Source organism: Culex pipiens, chromosome 3, assembly GCF_016801865.2.
Source record: "Culex pipiens pallens isolate TS chromosome 3, TS_CPP_V2, whole genome shotgun sequence".
Lineage (NCBI taxonomy): Eukaryota > Metazoa > Arthropoda > Insecta > Diptera > Culicidae > Culex > Culex pipiens.
The window spans coordinates 45,863,789-45,881,752 of NC_068939.1; the positions used below are offsets into that span (position 1 = coordinate 45,863,789).

Below are 17,964 nucleotides of genomic sequence, written 5' to 3' on the forward strand. Positions count from 1 at the left end.
ATATTCTGTTAAGCATTGATTTTTTTAATTGTTTTGTACACTTAAAAAAATGAAAATCCTGCAATTTCTGATTTTTTGATGCTAGAATTTTAAAGCTTTAGAATTTTAAATATTCATAAATTTAGAATTTTAGAATGTAAGATTTTCAGAATTCTAGATGTTTTGTATTTTGAAATTCTTGAGTTATGAATATTTAAGTATTTAAAAATTGTATTATCTTTTTTAGAATTTGAAGGTTTATAAATTTGAAAAATCTTAGAATTCAAGAATTTAATAGTTTTAGAATTTTAGGATAATTGAATATTAGAAATTTAATTTTTATTAATTTTCAGTATCTAAAAAACTATTTTTCCAACGAACTGCAAAATTAAAATATTTTGTAATAAGCATGGCGCAAAATTTTTGAGCTTGCGATTGTTAAAAATTTTGATTAAAAAAATATTCTAAAAGACCACTAAAGTGTAACGCTTTCGAATCATAAAATTCAAAAAAAGTATTAAACCTTGAAAAAATATTTTCGAAAGAATGTTTTCGGCAAAAATATTAAAACTTTTAAACTAATTTTGAATGTCAAAACGTACATATTTCGTACATATTTCAGATTTAGAAAAAATAACAATATTGATCAAAATCGAATATAAATTTGCTCATAATGAAACAAAGGCTTGGCATCATTCTCAAATTCAAAACACTCTTCTATTTACATACACTAGGTAATTGTCTTTATTTAATAATTAATTATATTGTTTATTCCATTATTATTTATACTTTTTTCTTCTTCTTCTTCTTCCTCCGTGGGTGTTGTCTTTCCTTTACTTTGTATTGATTTTCGCCACCATTTTTCGCGTGTTGTTTGCTTTTGTTTTGTTTTTGCTTATTCAGCTGCTTTTGGTTTCCACTCGCTGTCGCTTTGCGAGCACTGATTTACTCTTTTCATTCTTTTTTTTCAACATCGTTACCGCTAATCGCTTCTGGTTCTCCCACAAAAGTATAGATAATAATTAATAGTTTTTACAATTTTCAAAGCTATATATATGTAATTTTTTATATGTTTTTTTCCCATTTTCTTTTTTTGTTTATTATTATTTGTTTTGTCAGTATATATATGTTCATTTTGTTTGTTTGTTTAAAGATATTCAATCGAAAAGGAAAAGAAAAATAAACTCAACGTTTCCATGAAATATTTCCTCTATTAAATTTAAGTTAATTACATAACACATGTTTGCTTCAATTGTTTTCCATCGTTTTACTTTTACTCTCAAACGTTCAATTTTGATGTGTGTTTCGTATGTCTGTCCCTTTATCTTTGTCTGTGTGTGTGTTTTGAATGAGATTTAAACTGCTGAGCTGAGTAGCTTTGGTTTGTTTCTTTCTTTCTTTCTGTGAGTGTGGAATGTTTTTGTTTTGTTCTGCTATCTTACGCTTTGCTCTCTTCTGTCTGATATATTTTACTTTTTAACTTTGTTTTATTTGTTGTTGTAAACTAAACTTTTTTCTTTCTTTTTTTTTCACTATGTGTTGCATCGTTGAGTTGAGTTTATCATTTTTTGTTCTTTGTATTATTCTTTCATATTCTCGTGATTAGTTCATTGCGTGAAACTAGCGGAAAAATTAGAGCGTTATGTTTTTTGTCTCCCTCTTTTCGTACGAAAAGAGAGAAAGAGAGGTTTAGAAAGGGGAGTCAGGGCACTCTAAAATACCCTGCCTGCAGCTAGTCGAGGAAATACGCATGATTACAGTTATTTTGGTGTAAGTTTTACAAAATGTCTGACAAATTATTAAACCAGTTTCCCTTTTACCATGTGTGTGTGGTGGCTGACCAGTGGATATGAGATTTGATGGATTGTGGCGAGCTGATTTCGTTCAAACGATTTCCTCCACTCTAGGGAATCTAATCGAAGGAAAGATTTTTGTTTCGTTCTCTATCTTTACTTTTTTTTTGTTGAATTAGGACACAGAGAGGTGTTTTCGAGGAAAAAATCTGATTGATTATCGTGACAATGCATTTTTTGTTGTTGTTGTGTTAAAACTGTTCTACATTCAGCCTGATTGAAACTTCAAAAAATTGTGTTCACATTTGCGCGCCACTGAATACCGGCCTTCGTCGTTTGACGGTTCACCTTTATGGCAGTGAGCGCCATTATGGTGCGCGCGCGCGTGACATTTGCTAAGAAGCGTTCTATTTCAGTGTGGTAAACAACATTATAGCACATGCACGGTGTGCGCTGCATGGAACCAAACTAAACAAAATGGCGGCGTGTGTGTGTATGCGATTTAATCTTTTGTTTTTCTATTGAAACAATGACAAAAGTCGTACCGTTTTAACGTGTTTTTTTCTTCTTCTTTCTTTTCTCGCTAATGATTATATCGGTTTAGTAGTATTTTTTTTGCTTGTTAGCTTGCTGGTTTCCCACTATTTTTTGTTAATTGTGTCCTATAGTAAATTTGTGTTTTCCCTAAAGTTCAAATTTATAACAATTTTTGTTTGCTCTAACTCCATGCTGTCTCGCTGTCTTTCTTTCTTTGCCATTATAGCAAACCAAACAACGAGTCTGGGTGTTTGCTTATCTCGTTGAAACTTAAGGATATTTGCTTTATTTTTTTAATTTTCTTTTTGTGAAGTTAGTCAACGAAAACTTGTGTAGTTTTGAGTTGTTTTTCACTTTGATGTCTATTAAGTTGATCTTCTCAGTAGTTTCTCACAGATTTTTTTTTGTTGGTGTTTTTGCGACACTTGGAGACATGAGAGTGCATTTTATGGTTGATTGGTGGAATTTATGTGTGTGTTGGTTTCTTTTTTTTCTCGTGAGGGGTTGCGTTAAGTGTATTTCTTGCTGTAACTTTTAGTACTGGTTAATGTAACTGGGTTTCGTTTGAGTATCATCATTAGAACATTTCGCACTTTCTTCTTTACTTTTTTTTAAGAAGAAAGGCTCGTGGAAAACTTGGAGTAACGTTCCTAACGAAGAATGTATTGTTTGCCCTTTTTTGTTTTGCAACTTTGTGACAAAACATTAAACGAGATCAGTAACAACATATAGAAATTTATTTAGTTAGGTATAATCAATGACAAAGGTAAAAATAAACGATCTTTTTTTTAGTTTTTTGGTTTCTCTTGTTCGATAAATATGTATAATAGATCATATGTAAAGAGTTTGTTTTTCGTCACTATATACGTTAATTATTTTGTTCAAATTGTTTCATTTAATGTGAGTGCTTTGTGTGTGTGTGTCTTTTTCTTGTTTTTATTTTCACCTTTTTTTGTTGAATAACTTTAAGTTTTTTTTCTTCTTCCTCTTATGATTTTGTTTCTCTCTGGCTGCTGCCGCTGCTTTATTTTCTGTGTGTTTAGTTTTTAAACTGATGCTGATTGGAAACTAGCGATGCAATGTCCTGGACGAGTGCCGCAGGGGCTGCCGCCGGCGCCGGGCCTCCTTGGACCTGCATTGGCATCTGCTGCATCGGCTGCTGCGGCATCATCATCATCGGCTGCTGGGGTTGCTCAGCTGGCATAAATTTCGCTAAAGGATTTTTGAAAAAAATAGTACGAAAAAAGAAAAAAAAAAACACGCATTAGTTCAAACCTGACCCCGGTGGCAACTAAACGCACACCAATTCCTTCGGAAAGACCTCTCCCGGATGGGGAGAGAGAGAGTTCCGGCGGTTTTCTACACGCGGAAAAGAGCAAACCAAAAAAATGTTCAACTTTACATTTAGTCGAGAGACAGGTGTTGCTGGCGCTAGGTTGTACAATATACAGAAGTTAGAGAGAGAGTTTCACACAATCAACATTGGCAGCTACGGACAAACCACGCTTGCTACGGTTAGGTTAGGTTTAGTTTGTTAGTAGTAGGCGCAGTCGCGATGCAATGCGGGTCGCACCACCTGCTTGCGGCGTCACCTCGTCTACCCTGATGAAAAAGTAGGCTGGTGGCGCCGCCAGCCGGTGCCGTCCCCCCAGCTCGAATACATTTACACGCAGGCTTGCTTGGATTGGGTTGGCGGCGTTTAAACATCTCAAATACAGATAGTTGTAGGTGTAGGGTTGCTAAGGTTGCAGCTTTTTTTCTCTCTCTTCTGATTAGTTGACTAACCAGAAGAGAGTATTTTTTATTGTACAGGCGAATCGACTACCGGAGGTGGAACGAAAATCTGCGATGCGAGACAGTGAGCGAGAGAGCAACGCTCTCTTCCTCACTGTCTTGCTGGCATTTCGACTGCTCCTCCGGAGCGATTGTTTTAGAAAGCGACAACAACAAACAACCGGAGAGGGAGGGAGAGAGAGAGTGTGTGGACGCAACTCGGACAGTTGTACAGAGAACACGAGTGTCGTGTCGGGTGGTTTTTGTGTGGACAGACGGAAGAGAGTTTTTTAACGCAGTTTTGGAGGACTTGGTGTTTTGGTGCATAAGTTTAGTAAAACTTGGATTATTTTTGTGTGTATAAAACCGGCTGGTAATTTCTAATTTTTTGGTTAAAATTGAAATGTTCTGTTCATCAAAATTAATTTAAATTATTTGCATTACTGTGCAGATTAGATTATCTGTAAAGTTTCAGAAAATAGCTGATAAAATTATTTTTTCTTTGTGGGAATATTTCGTAAGCTTTGCAAAATTATAGGGAATGTTATGGTAACATGATTATTCTTTTTTGTAGTAATTTTTTTTATAAACAGCACTTAAAATTTCAAGGTTATTTTTACTTATAATTATTTGTATTCGGGTTAGAAGATATCCAGATTTTTAAGCGAAGATGGCGTTCGAATTGTGAACGCCCGAAATGTCAAAATCACGCAGTGGTACCAACATTACGAAAGAAGTGTGCCATGGCATGACAGCCATACTTTTTTTCTAATGTTGGTGCTACTGCGCGATTTTGACAATTCGGGCATTCACAATTCGAACGCCATCTTCGCTTAAAAACCTGGATAGAATAGAAAAAAACAGAAATAAATCTTCGAAAAATTATTTTTTGTGGAATTTGTAAATTTTGTAGATTTTGTCCAGATTATTCAAGAGGGATTTAATAAATCATAATGATTTGTTGCATAGGAGCCTTTCTCTGAGACTCTGGACAACGCTTGTTTTTTTTTTAATTGAATGAAACTTTGTATGTACTTTTCAAATGTAAAAAAAAAAATCATTTTGTGTCATTAGTTTATTTATACAAATCTCCATACCATTTTGAAAGCTGTCCATACCAAAAGGCTATTGAAATATTCAAAAATCTGTATTTTAGTGCGGTTTTTCTGATCGATTGTTGTCGTGGGCGAAGTTGTAGGTATTATATAGTAATAAATATTTGGACTTCTCCGGAAAAAATACAAAAATAAAAAAAATGTTTTTTTTTTTGTTAGGCTTTTCACACAAAAAAATATTATTGCCAAAACAATATCAAAAAAAAATCTCATTTTTTCAGCTATGGAACAAGTTAGTAAAAAATCTGCTGGGTGCCATAAACCACATGGACATATTTTTGTTTTTGAAATTCTAGAGTATCCACGACGTGCATGGCTCCTTGGCATTGCTGCCAATTTAAAAAAATATAACTTATTTTTTCTGTTTGCTTCTCTTTCGGATGCTGTATCTCAGCAATCATTGGTCTAATCTTTAATCTGACCTTTTCGAAAAAAACATATTTTCAGAGATAGTCATAACAAAGCTTATGCAAAAAATAAGTAGCGAAATCACCAAAAAATAAAAAAATAAATGGTGGCTTTAACTTCAAAACAGTGCACGATATCGAAATTTCTGTAAAGTTACATTAAAAAACAATTTTTTTTTCCACAATTTTTTGAAAATCAGGATAAGCGAAAAATTGGAAACACTAAAATCGAATGCATGTAATTTTTTTTTGTAAACACAGCCGACGCAATTCTAACCCAGCACCAACAATTCGGACTAGCGCCTTAGCCCGCTCGGCCATCAGACCGTAAAATAATGGAAAGGATAAACGCATATATGAGCTTGACATTTTGGTCAAGTAGGTTTCCCATACTGATGGACTACACATTTCGAGTGTAATATTTACATAGAATTTAATAAAATAATGCAAAATTTGTTTTACACGCAGCACGCGGCCTTTTACTTTTTTTTGCTGTGCAGGATACATCAAATCGATCAGAAAATCCGTTCTCAAAATACTGATTTTTAATTTGCCTTTTTGTATGGATAGCAAAATTGTTTCGACCTTTGTATGGACGAACTAATGATGCAAAATATCTTCTTTGGTCATAAAAAAGGACACACAAAGCTGATTAAAAAATTTAAGTATTTCATTTTCAATAAATTAGATCATTTTTTAGATGATTGTTTTCAAGTAATGTGATAGAGAGAGACGTATTTTTAAAGAGATTATAGAGTTATGTTAGATGTGAATTTTGATGTGAATGTCATTTCTCATGTCTGGTGTCTTCCTTGTAAAAAGTAGTAGTGAGTATAAATATTATATGAATAAACGACATTTGTAAGAAGAATGTATAAAAGACAACGGAGAATTTAATATATATCCAGAGTTTTTTTTTTGAAAAAGGTCCTATAAACCAAATTTTAAATTTTTGCTTTTTTGGTGTTTTTGAATACCCCTGACTCAAGGCGGTTCTAAAAACACCCAAAAAGCAAAAATTGAAAATTTGGTTTATAGGACTTTTTCAATAAAAAAAACTCTAGATATGTTTTGTGTACTCGTAAAAAAGTAGTGGGAACTTGCATAGTAAAATGTACACGCTCATTCAAAATCAATCAGTTTTTTGCAAAAATCGAACTTACTCAAATTTGAGTAAATTTCACTCAGAATTCAACGAGCTGAGTAGGTTTGATTTTGACGAAAACTGAGTGATTTAAAATGAGAGTGTAGAGAGGGGGAAAAATGTGTGAGTTTTGAATGTTTGAAAGCGTGATGCTTTGAGGGTATATTTCGAAAGTGTTGAACTGGAACAAACTGCTTCGTTGCGTTTTTTTTCTTGAATTGAAGTTTAACATTGACAATGAATGGCATGCAGTGTAGCTAAGGGATTTCTACCGTGAGTTCTAATTCTAATTAAGCATTATTAGATGTTTAACATTAATCTTATTACAAATTACAGACACTATTGGTACTACGAAATAATCATGCATTCATGAGCTGTGTCTAATTGCGAAAAATTAACAAAAGCAGAAAAACAACAAAAATGTGCAATTGTGTGCTGTTGAAATAAACAATTGAATTAAACAGTAACAAAAAAACTTGTCATGCTTGAAAAACATAAATATTAAGTAGAGATATAGTTTCAAAATGAAAGAAGACATCAGAGACTCTTTTTGTTTTTCGCAGAATGACATGGCTTTCATGACTTCCAAATGTAAAGCTTAACTCTACACTCTCATTTCAACGTGGTTGAAACATAAGTTAAGGGGAACCGGGAAGTTTTGTAAAAAAAAACATGGCCGCTCGGCCATTGCCGAAAAATGTCAAAGAATAGATTGTCATACTGCTTCGCAGATATTTCGACGGTAAACAAACCAAAAATCCAGTAAGTGTAACACAGTGTGTGGGCGTGAGTTTTCGCGAATTACATCAGTCACAAAACACGAGCACGATAGACGGTGCAGTTTTTTTTTGGGTTCGATTTTCAATCGCTAAGTGCAAATTTATGTACAAAATAAAAGTTAACTTAAAATGGACAGGGAGGGACCAAAAAACAAATTTTCTACCAATTACTATTTTAAACGAAAACCAAACACGAAAAACAAATCTTGCTTCCAGACAGTTGGGTTAACAAAAAAAACAAAACTAATAGGGTGATACTGCATTGCTTTTGCTCGGGATAAGGTTACGTTTAAAAATATCAGAAAATTTTGTCCATACTGTTACTATTTTTCAGATTTTTTTTTCGCTGTAGTAGCTTGCCGAAGGTGGTGATAGTAGGTAGGTAGGTAGGTGGGTAGTAGACAATAACTTGCTTTAGACGTAAATTATCTGCTCTGCGGCTCTGTGTGTTATGGATTAGAGGATTTTTAGCTCAATTGCTCCGCCAAATTCGGCAAACACGTGTGCTTGCGCTTGCGCATTCTCGTGAGAAATGGAACAAGGTCTGCAAATTTTCTGTTATTTTTCTGAAGGGCGCGCGCTCCACGTTTGCTCTTTTTTTCTTTGCGTATTGGGGCTTTGGATTTTGGAATATATTTGATTTGAGGTTGGCCGTGATTTGCAGATTGTTTTTTTTTTGGTTTTTGGTTTAGTTTCTGGCTGCAATTTGGAAAAAATGGAGAAAAAGAGAAAAAAAGAAGAAATAGAATGAGGCCGAGAAATATAAATTTCGAAAACGTGACTTACGTCACTTTGGTGGTTACTTTTATCCCGGAACAAAGTTTAGTGTTTTGCTAAATGGTATTATTCTGCCGTGACTCAGTCAGTAAAACAAGTCTCGGTGTAGTGTGGAACCACAGAAAGCAGACGTAAATCTGTTTAAACTTCCATTACTCAACAATTTAACGGTCAATTCAAATGAGCTATCTTTAATTCACCACAGCGCTGTGGCGTTTTCAACATTACAGTGGTGAGTTTCTGCTGACAGTTTAAAATGACCGTTTGATTTCTGATTGATGGATTTTTTCAAAAGAGATTTACGTCTATTTTTTACGCGTGTTTGTATAGTGTTGTAATGCGCAGAGAAACAAAATTAAAAAAGGATTTTTTTTCTGTAATTTAAAACAAAGCTGGTTGTAAATTGATTGTTAAGTATTAGACAGAAAAGGTTGAAACACGACATAAAAAATATTTTAAATGTCAAAATCGACGTTTTAGCATAATTTGAAGGAAAATAACACAAACATAGTAAGACCTTAAAAGATTTTAAATAAACGTGACTTGAATGAGAGCACAAGAGACGAAGAAATGACGCGCTATAGAGGAACATTGTAGAAGCTTGTTTTACAATGAAAAGTTGCAGAAAATAAAAACAACGGTCGAACCTGAGACGGATCCCTAGAGAAGTTTTGTCCGTTCTTTCGTTTGTCATTTGTTAAGTTCGTATTGTCCTTGTTTCTTTTTAATCCTGACATTTCAACTCGAATTTAAAGGTCTTTTTAAAACTTTCTCTATGATGGTCGTTTTTTGTTTTTTAATGTCACTCGTGAAATGGGCAAAACTAAACGTATGAAAAGGTAGTGACTAAACGGTTTTATTGTATTGGTTTGCTGTTTCGTTTCCCCACTCGTTTTTCGTTTCATGGGTCATTATCAGTTATCTAGATAAGTATTTTGATGGTTTCAGTTATTGGTCTACATGAAGTTAGCTACAGAAGGGGGAATATATTTTGATTAGTACAATTGCTAGATTAGTTTCTCGATCGCTGTTCGAATTCTGATCACTTGAAAGAGTTGCAGTGTGTTTGTAAACAATATCAAACAACGTTTTGTTGTGAATGTCGGTGTTAGAAAATCACACTGAAATTGTCGTAAACGTGTAAAAAAATGTTGCGCATGTTAAACAGTCACAGGTGGTGTGGTATCACATTTATTCACAGTTTTTTTTGAAGTGGGTGATTCGTTACTTACCTACAAGGATTCCAATTATAACAAGGCCAATCACACCCATAATTATCATCATCTAAAAAAAAAGAAAACGTTGGTTAGGAAGGGTAACAATTAATTTGCTGTTTTTATGTTTTTGTGTATCGATAGCGGTGTGCTCTCTTATACTAACTGACATTTTGGTAGTTGCGAGAAAATCGATTTTTAAACTTTGAATTACTGTTTCTGGAAAACTATTCGACAAACAATTGTTCTAACAATTTTAAAGTATGCACCTGACATTACTTAAACTGCCCATGTTCGCATAAATGTCCCATATGCATTTTTGTCGATTTTGACTTAGATATTGGAATAGCTTCGTTTGTTGTGTTCCTTTAAGCTAAACTAATAATATTTACCACTTTGTTCCAGAAATTCGGTAATCAACGACAAATTTGTTTGTCCCATCTGAAAAATGTTCAAATATGAGTCCCATCGTGATAATGTTCACAAACCAGTCCCTCTACAAAATATTATGGCCTGAACATACCTTTCGGATACTCCAATCTTTAAAATATAGTCAGCAATTATACAGACCGGCCATCTTGAAGGGTTTTCATCAATTTCACGGTCACACAAATCTCCCAAATGGCTGATTCAATCATTTTAAAAGAATGCAAATTTTCTCCATTTTCTGCTGAAAAGTTTGTTTACTACTGGGGTTACCTAGGCAGCATGCTGCGATCGGGCTGGTTTGCGAACATATTGATGCTCTATGTAGAAAATGTTCACATACCAGGTCCCATCTTGCGTACTTTTTTGAAATGAAAGAGAAAAACCAACACTAATTTCAATACAAACTTATCAAAAGCATAAACAAGAGCATGTTTGAGAACTATGTTGAATGATTTTTGAGTATAATGGTTGTATATTTAAAATTAATGAGAGAACGTTTTTCAAACTTCCAAGCTCGTTTTCTCAACTTGTTGAAAATGTATATGGGACATTTATGCGATCATGGGCAGTAAAGACATTGTGAAATATAAAAACTTTTGAAATGCTAGAAAAATTTTAGCTGAGAAAATAAGAAAAAAAATCATGCTAGCAATTGGCACAAGTGTGTTTTGGGAGGTAATTTGTATGAGTTAGCACAAACGTGCACAGGGCTTTGGTACAAAAGCGTGCAAAGTAATTTTATTGTTAAAATAGTTCACATTAGTTGTTTCAATGTAATTTTTTCACGAGTTGGTTAATTTAAGCGTAAGAAAAACATTTTATATCAAAACTTTTTTCAAACACTGATTTTAGTTTGAATTTGGTAGGAAAATTAACCTTTTGGAAAAATTAGCATTTAAATCAAAATTTTTGTATAAAAAAATTAGTGAAATTATATTTTTTTATGAATATAATTGTAAAACCATCCATAATACATCAACTATGACGAATACTAGGTTGATGTATTCCTAAAAACATAAGAAAATGATGTTGTAAAAACTTTTAGCTTGTTTATTTTATTTCAATTATATCATACGACCTTTCAAAAACGAATGGTATCCAAGGCACAAACCGTTATTTAGATTTATGGTGAATTGCAGTTGGAACAAGTGTGTCTCATGCAATGGAATCGATGAATGTATTGAATAGAACAAATGTGCCTCAAACAAATTAAATACGTAATATTTTTAAGTATGGACGACCCATACAGTTGTGCCAAGTGTGCACATCAACTATGAAAGATGTTGTTACGTAGTTTTTTGCATGGACGACCCCTGCAGTTGAGCTAAGAGTGCACAACGACTTGAAGAATGGTAAAATTTGACTTTTAGGTTGGGCTAAGTGGATAATGGGTTGGGGAAAAATGTTGTTACGTCGTTTTTTTTTGCATGGACGACCCCTGCAGTTGAGCTAAGAGTGCACAACGACTTGAAGAATGTTTAAAATTGACTTTTAGGTTGGGCTAAGTGAGTAATGGGTTGGGGAAAAACGACTTGAAGAATGTTTCAAATTGGACTTTTGGGTTGGGCTAAGTGGGTAATGGGTTGGGGAAAAATGTTGTTACGTCGTTTTTTTTTGCATGGACGACCCCTGCAGTTGAGCTAAGAGTGCACAACGACTTGAAGAATATTAAATTTGACTTTTGGGTTGGGCTAAGTGGGTAATGGGTTGGGGAAAAATGTTGTTACGTCGTTTTTTTTGCATGGACGACCCCTGCAGTTGTGCTAGGAGTGCACAACGACTTGAAGAATGTTTCAAATTGGACTTTTGGGTTGAGCTAAGTGGGTAATGGGTTGGGGAAAAATGTTGTTACGTCGTTTTTTTTTGCATGGACGACCCCTGCAGTTGAGCTAAGAGTGCACAACGACTTGAAGAATATTAAATTTGACTTTTAGGTTGGGCTAAGTGGATAATGGGTTGGGGAAAAATGTTGTTACGTCGTTTTTTTTTTGCATGGACGACCCCTGCAGTTGAGCTAAGAGTGCACAACGACTTGAAGAATGTTTCAAATTGGACTTTTGGGTTGGGCTAAGTGGGTAATGGGTTGGGGAAAAATGTTGTTACGTCGTTTTTTTTGCATGGACGACCCCTGCAGTTGAGCTAAGAGTGCACAACGACTTGAAGAATATTAAATTTGACTTTTGGGTTGGGCTAAGTGGGTAATGGGTTGGGGAAAAATGTTGTTACGTCGTTTTTTTTTGCATGGACGACCCCTGCAGTTGAGCTAAGAGTGCACAACGACTTGAAGAATGTTTAAAATTGACTTTTAGGTTGGGCTAAGTGGGTAATGGGTTGGGGAAAAATGTTGTTACGTCGTTTTTTTTTGCATGGACGACCCCTGCAGTTGAGCTAAGAGTGCACAACGACTTGAAGAATGTTTCAAATTGGACTTTTGGGTTGGGCTAAGTGGGTAATGGGTTGGGGAAAAATGTTGTTACGTCGTTTTTTTTGCATGGACGACCCCTGCAGTTGAGCTAAGAGTGCACAACGACTTGAAGAATATTAAATTTGACTTTTGGGTTGGGCTAAGTGGGTAATGGGTTGGGGAAAAATGTTGTTACGTCGTTTTTTTTGCATGGACGACCCCTGCAGTTGAGCTAAGAGTGCACAACGACTTGAAGAATATTAAATTTGACTTTTGGGTTGGGCTAAGTGGGTAATGGGTTGGGGAAAAATGTTGTTACGTCGTTTTTTTTTGCATGGACGACCCCTGCAGTTGAGCTAAGAGTGCACAACGACTTGAAGAATATTAAATTTGACTTTTGGGTTGGGCTAAGTGGGTAATGGGTTGGGGAAAAATGTTGTTACGTCGTTTTTTTTGCATGGACGACCCCTGCAGTTGAGCTAAGAGTGCACAACGACTTGAAGAATATTAAATTTGACTTTTGGGTTGGGCTAAGTGGGTAATGGGTTGGGGAAAAATGTTGTTACGTCGTTTTTTTTTGCATGGACGACCCCTGCAGTTGAGCTAAGAGTGCACAACGACTTGAAGAATATTAAATTTGACTTTTAGGTTGGGCTAAGTGAGTAATGGGTTGGGGAAAAATGTTGTTACGTTGTTTTTTTTTTTTGCATGGACGACCCCTGCAGTTGAGCTAAGAGTGCACAACGACTTGAAGAATATTAAATTTGACTTTTGGGTTGGGCTAAGTGGGTAATGGGTTGGGGAAAAATGTTGTTACGTCGTTTTTTTTTGCATGGACGACCCCTGCAGTTGAGCTAAGAGTGCACAACGACTTGAAGAATGTTTAAATTTGACTTTTAGGTTGGGCTAAGTGAGTAATGGGTTGGGGAAAAATGTTGTTACGTCGTTTTTTTTTTGCATGGACGACCCCTGCAGTTGAGCTAAGAGTGCACAACGACTTGAAGAATATTAAATTTGACTTTTGGGTTGGGCTAAGTGGGTAATGGGTTGGGGAAAAATGTTGTTACGTCGTTTTTTTTTGCATGGACGACCCCTGCAGTTGAGCTAAGAGTGCACAACGACTTGAAGAATATTAAATTTGACTTTTGGGTTGGGCTAAGTGGGTAATGGGTTGGGGAAAAATGTTGTTACGTCGTTTTTTTTGCATGGACGACCCCTGCAGTTGAGCTAAGAGTGCACAACGACTTGAAGAATATTAAATTTGACTTTTGGGTTGGGCTAAGTGGGTAATGGGTTGGGGAAAAATGTTGTTACGTCGTTTTTTTTGCATGGACGACCCCTGCAGTTGAGCTAAGAGTGCACAACGACTTGAAGAATGTTTAAATTTGACTTTTAGGTTGGGCTAAGTGAGTAATGGGTTGGGGAAAAATGTTGTTACGTCGTTTTTTTTTTGCATGGACGACCCCTGCAGTTGAGCTAAGAGTGCACAACGACTTGAAGAATATTAAATTTGACTTTTGGGTTGGGCTAAGTGGGTAATGGGTTGGGGAAAAATGTTGTTACGTCGTTTTTTTTTGCATGGACGACCCCTGCAGTTGAGCTAAGAGTGCACAACGACTTGAAGAATATTAAATTTGACTTTTGGGTTGGGCTAAGTGGGTAATGGGTTGGGGAAAAATGTTGTTACGTCGTTTTTTTGCATGGACGACCCCTGCAGTTGAACTAAGAGTGCACAACGACTTGAAGAATATTAAATTGGATTTTTGGTTGGGCTAAGTGGGTCGTGAGTTTTTTTTTTATCTTTTTAAGTACTTTGTATGGGATTTTGTATGAGCTATATTGTACAGGAAACATGTATGCAAAGTTTCAGCTACGTAACAACATTTTACAAGTGGGTTCCAACCCAAAAGACCAAATTGAAAAGATTCTTTAAGTCGTTGTCCACTCTCAGCTTAACTGCAGGGTTCGTTTATGCAAAAAAATACTACGTATTGTTAGTGGGGGTGAAAGTATTTTTTTTACGGATTTTACCATTTCTCAGGTGCGTCTCTATGACTCTAAATTCTGTTAAAATGATATAATATTGTATAGTAGCCCAACTCAAAAGTCCAATTTGAAACATTCTTCATGTCGTTGTGCACGCTTAGCTCAACTTTAGGGGTCGTCCATGCAAAAAAACGACGTAACAATAATTTTCCCCAACTCATTGCCCGCTTAGCCCAACCCAAAAGTCCAATTTGAAACATTTTTCAAGTCGTTGTGCACTCCTAGCACAACTGAAGGGGTCGTCCATGAAAAAAAACGACGTAACAACATTTTTCCCAACCCATTACCCACTTAGCCCAACCTAAAAGTCCACTTTGAAACATTCTTCAAGTCGTTGTGCACTCCTAGCACAACTGAAGGGGTCGTCCATGCAAAAAAAAACGACGTAACAATAATTTTCCCCAACCCAATGCCCACTTAGCCCAACCCAAAAGTCCAGTTTGAAACATTCTTCAAGTCGTTGTGCACTCCTAGCACAACTGCAGGGGTCGTCCATGAAAAAAAACGATGTAACAACATTTTTTCCCAACCCATTACTCACTTAGCCCAACCTAAAAGTCAAATTTAAACATTCTTCAAGTCGTTGTGCACTCTTAGCACAACTGTAGGGGTCGTCCATGAAAAAAAACGACTTAACAGCATTTTCCCCCAACCCATTACCCACTTAGCCCAACCCAAAAGTCCAATTTGAAACATTCTTCAAGTCGTTGTGCACTCCTAGCACAACTGAAGGGGTCGTCCATGCAAAAAAAACGACGTAACAATAATTTTCCCCAACCCAATGCCCACTTAGCCCAACCCAAAAGTCCAGTTTGAAACATTCTTCAAGTCGTTGTGCACTCCTAGCACAACTGAAGGGGTCGTCCATGAAAAAAAACGATGTAACAACATTTTTCCCCAACCCATTACCCACTTAGCCCAACCTAAAAGTCCACTTTGAAACATTCTTCAAGTCGTTGTGCACTCTTAGCACAACTGAAGGGGTCGTCCATGAAAAAAAAAACGACGTAACAACATTTTTCCCCAACCCATTACTCACTTAGCCCAACCTAAAAGTCAAATTTAAACATTCTTCAAGTCGTTGTGCACTCTTAGCACAACTGTAGGGGTCGTCCATGAAAAAAACGACGTAACAACATTTTTCTCCAACCCATTACCCACTTAGCCCAACCCAAAAGTCTAATTTGAAACATTCTTCAAGTCGTTGTGCACTCCTAGCACAACTGAAGGGGTCGTCCATGAAAAAAAAACGACGTAACAACATTTTTCCCCAACCCATTACCCACTTAGCCCAACCTAAAAGTCAATTTTAAACATTCTTCAAGTCGTTGTGCACTCTTAGCACAACTGAAGGGGTCGTCCATGAAAAAAAAACGACGTAACAACATTTTTCCCCAACCCATTATCCACTTAGCCCAACCTAAAAGTCAATTTTAAACATTCTTCAAGTCGTTGTGCACTCCTAGCACAACTGAAGGGGTCGTCCATGAAAAAAAAACGACGTAACAACATTTTTCCCCAACCCATTACCCACTTAGCCCAACCCAAAAGTCAAATTTGAAACATTCTTCAAGTCGTTGTGCACTCCTAGCACAACTGAAGGGGTCGTCCATGCAAAAAAAAAAACGACGTAACAATAATTTTCCCCAACCCAATGCCCACTTAGCCCAACCCAAAAGTCCACTTTGAAACATTCTTCAAGTCGTTGTGCATTCTTAGCACAACTGAAGGGGTTGTCCATGAAAAAAAACGACGTAACAACATTTTTCCCCAACCCATTACCCACTTAGCCCAACCCAAAAGTCCAATTTGAAACATTCTTCAAGTCGTTGTGCACTCCTAGCACAACTGAAGGGGTCGTCCATGAAAAAAAACGACGTTACAACATTTTTCCCAACCCATTACCCACTTAGCCCAACCTAAAAGTCAATTTTAAACATTCTTCAAGTCGTTGTGCACTCTTAGCACAACTGAAGGGGTCGTCCATGAAAAAAAAAACGACGTAACAACATTTTTCCCCAACCCAAAAGTCCAATTTGAAACATTCTTCAAGTCGTTGTGCACTCTTAGTACAACTGCAGGGGTCGTCCATGCAAAGAAAACTACGTAACAACATTTTAAACTAGCCTACAGAACCTAAGTACACTAATCCTAATCAATGGGTCGTCCAAACAAAAAAAAACTACTCCACGAAACCATTTTAACACACTTCACCTAACTGATAATTCCTTCTCGCTTCCAAATGTGCACACTTGTGCTATTTGCCTTCCAAAATAGTGCTCCATAATATTGCTCAAACTAGTAAGGACACCTGGCAATTTACCATAATATTATAGTGTAATCGTAATTTTATGGATTTGCGTGTTTTCAAAAGGTCAAGCCATGATGAAAAATAAGAGAGCACATCCATGATGCGTTCGAAAATGTCAGTTAGTACAAATGGTTGCAAGGCGATATCTCCGCGTAGGAAACGAATTTTTCAGATCTGTTAGAAGCGTTTTGTAGGGAATTTAATTAGCTAAAAGATGGCATCATTAACTCATTTTGGCCCAATTTTCAGTTAGAACATTAGAGCACACCGCTATCGGTATGTTGAAGTTAGTAGCAAATTTCGCGTGTAAATGAGCAGGGGTTGATTCAAATTCATTTTCTTACATTTTAACCCATCTTTTATTTGTTTTGAAAGCCGATATTTGTCTTTTGAAAATATTTTATTACTTTAAAATATATTGTTACTTTAAAATATGTATTTCTTTGAAACAACAACAAACTTGGGAACTTTTTTTTACCATTTTTAATTACATGAGACACTTTAAAGCTTTATTTTTTCAGCAGCATACGATTGCTTGCTTTTAGAATGAAATTATATCCCTTAAGAGGCAGTTTTTGTAAATATTGCTCGGTTTGTTCTAGAGGTCGTATCGAGGTGCTCCGAGTTGGATGAAACTTTCAACGTTTGTTTGTCTATACATAAGATGAACTCATGCCAAATATGAGCCCTCTAAGACAAAGGGAAGTGGGGTAAAACGGGCTTTGAAGTTTGAGGTCAAAAAAACATAAAAAATCTTAAAATTGCTCGCATTTCCGTAAAACTTTATCAATTCCAACTCTCTTAGATGCATTCGAAAGGTCTTTTGAAGCACTTCAAAATGTGCCATAGACATCCAGGATTGGTTTGATTTTTTCTCATAGCTTTTGCAAATCGCTGTTAAAAATGGATTTTTTTAAAACCTTAATATCTTTTTGCAACAGCCTCTAACACCCATAATCCCATGGGTCAAAAGTTAGGGAATTTAATGGACTATAAGCCTACGGTTTTAACTTTTTGGCCAATCGCAGTTTTTCTCATAGTTTTCGATTTTTCTATAACAAACATTTTACAACGTTAGTTTTTGCCCTGTAGGCCAAGAAGACGGCACTTTTTGGTCTCAGTTTTGTCATATTCGGAATCCTTGGACAATTTCACGTAAGTTAGAAGTATTGGAGATGTAAATTTGATTTAAAAAATAATTAAATAAAACATTTTTGAAAAAAGAAATAGATCTTATTTACTCTGTGATCAATACG

At 35.8% G+C, this 17,964-nt stretch overlaps 1 protein-coding gene across 2 annotated transcripts in view; it reads right to left on the reverse strand.

The window, feature by feature from the left end:
- Positions 1-822: 822 nt before the first annotated feature.
- Positions 823-17,964, reverse strand: part of LOC120421524 (vesicle-associated membrane protein 2) — a 43,790-nt gene continuing 26,648 nt past the window's right edge. For both annotated transcript variants that reach the window (XM_039584741.2, XM_039584740.2), the window contains 2 exons: positions 9,537-9,588; positions 823-3,521 (listed from right to left, as the gene is read on the reverse strand). In XM_039584741.2, the coding sequence (XP_039440675.1) occupies positions 3,349-3,521; positions 9,537-9,588 (225 nt within the window). In that variant the 3' untranslated portion in view covers positions 823-3,348. The remainder of the gene's footprint in view (positions 3,522-9,536; positions 9,589-17,964) is intronic.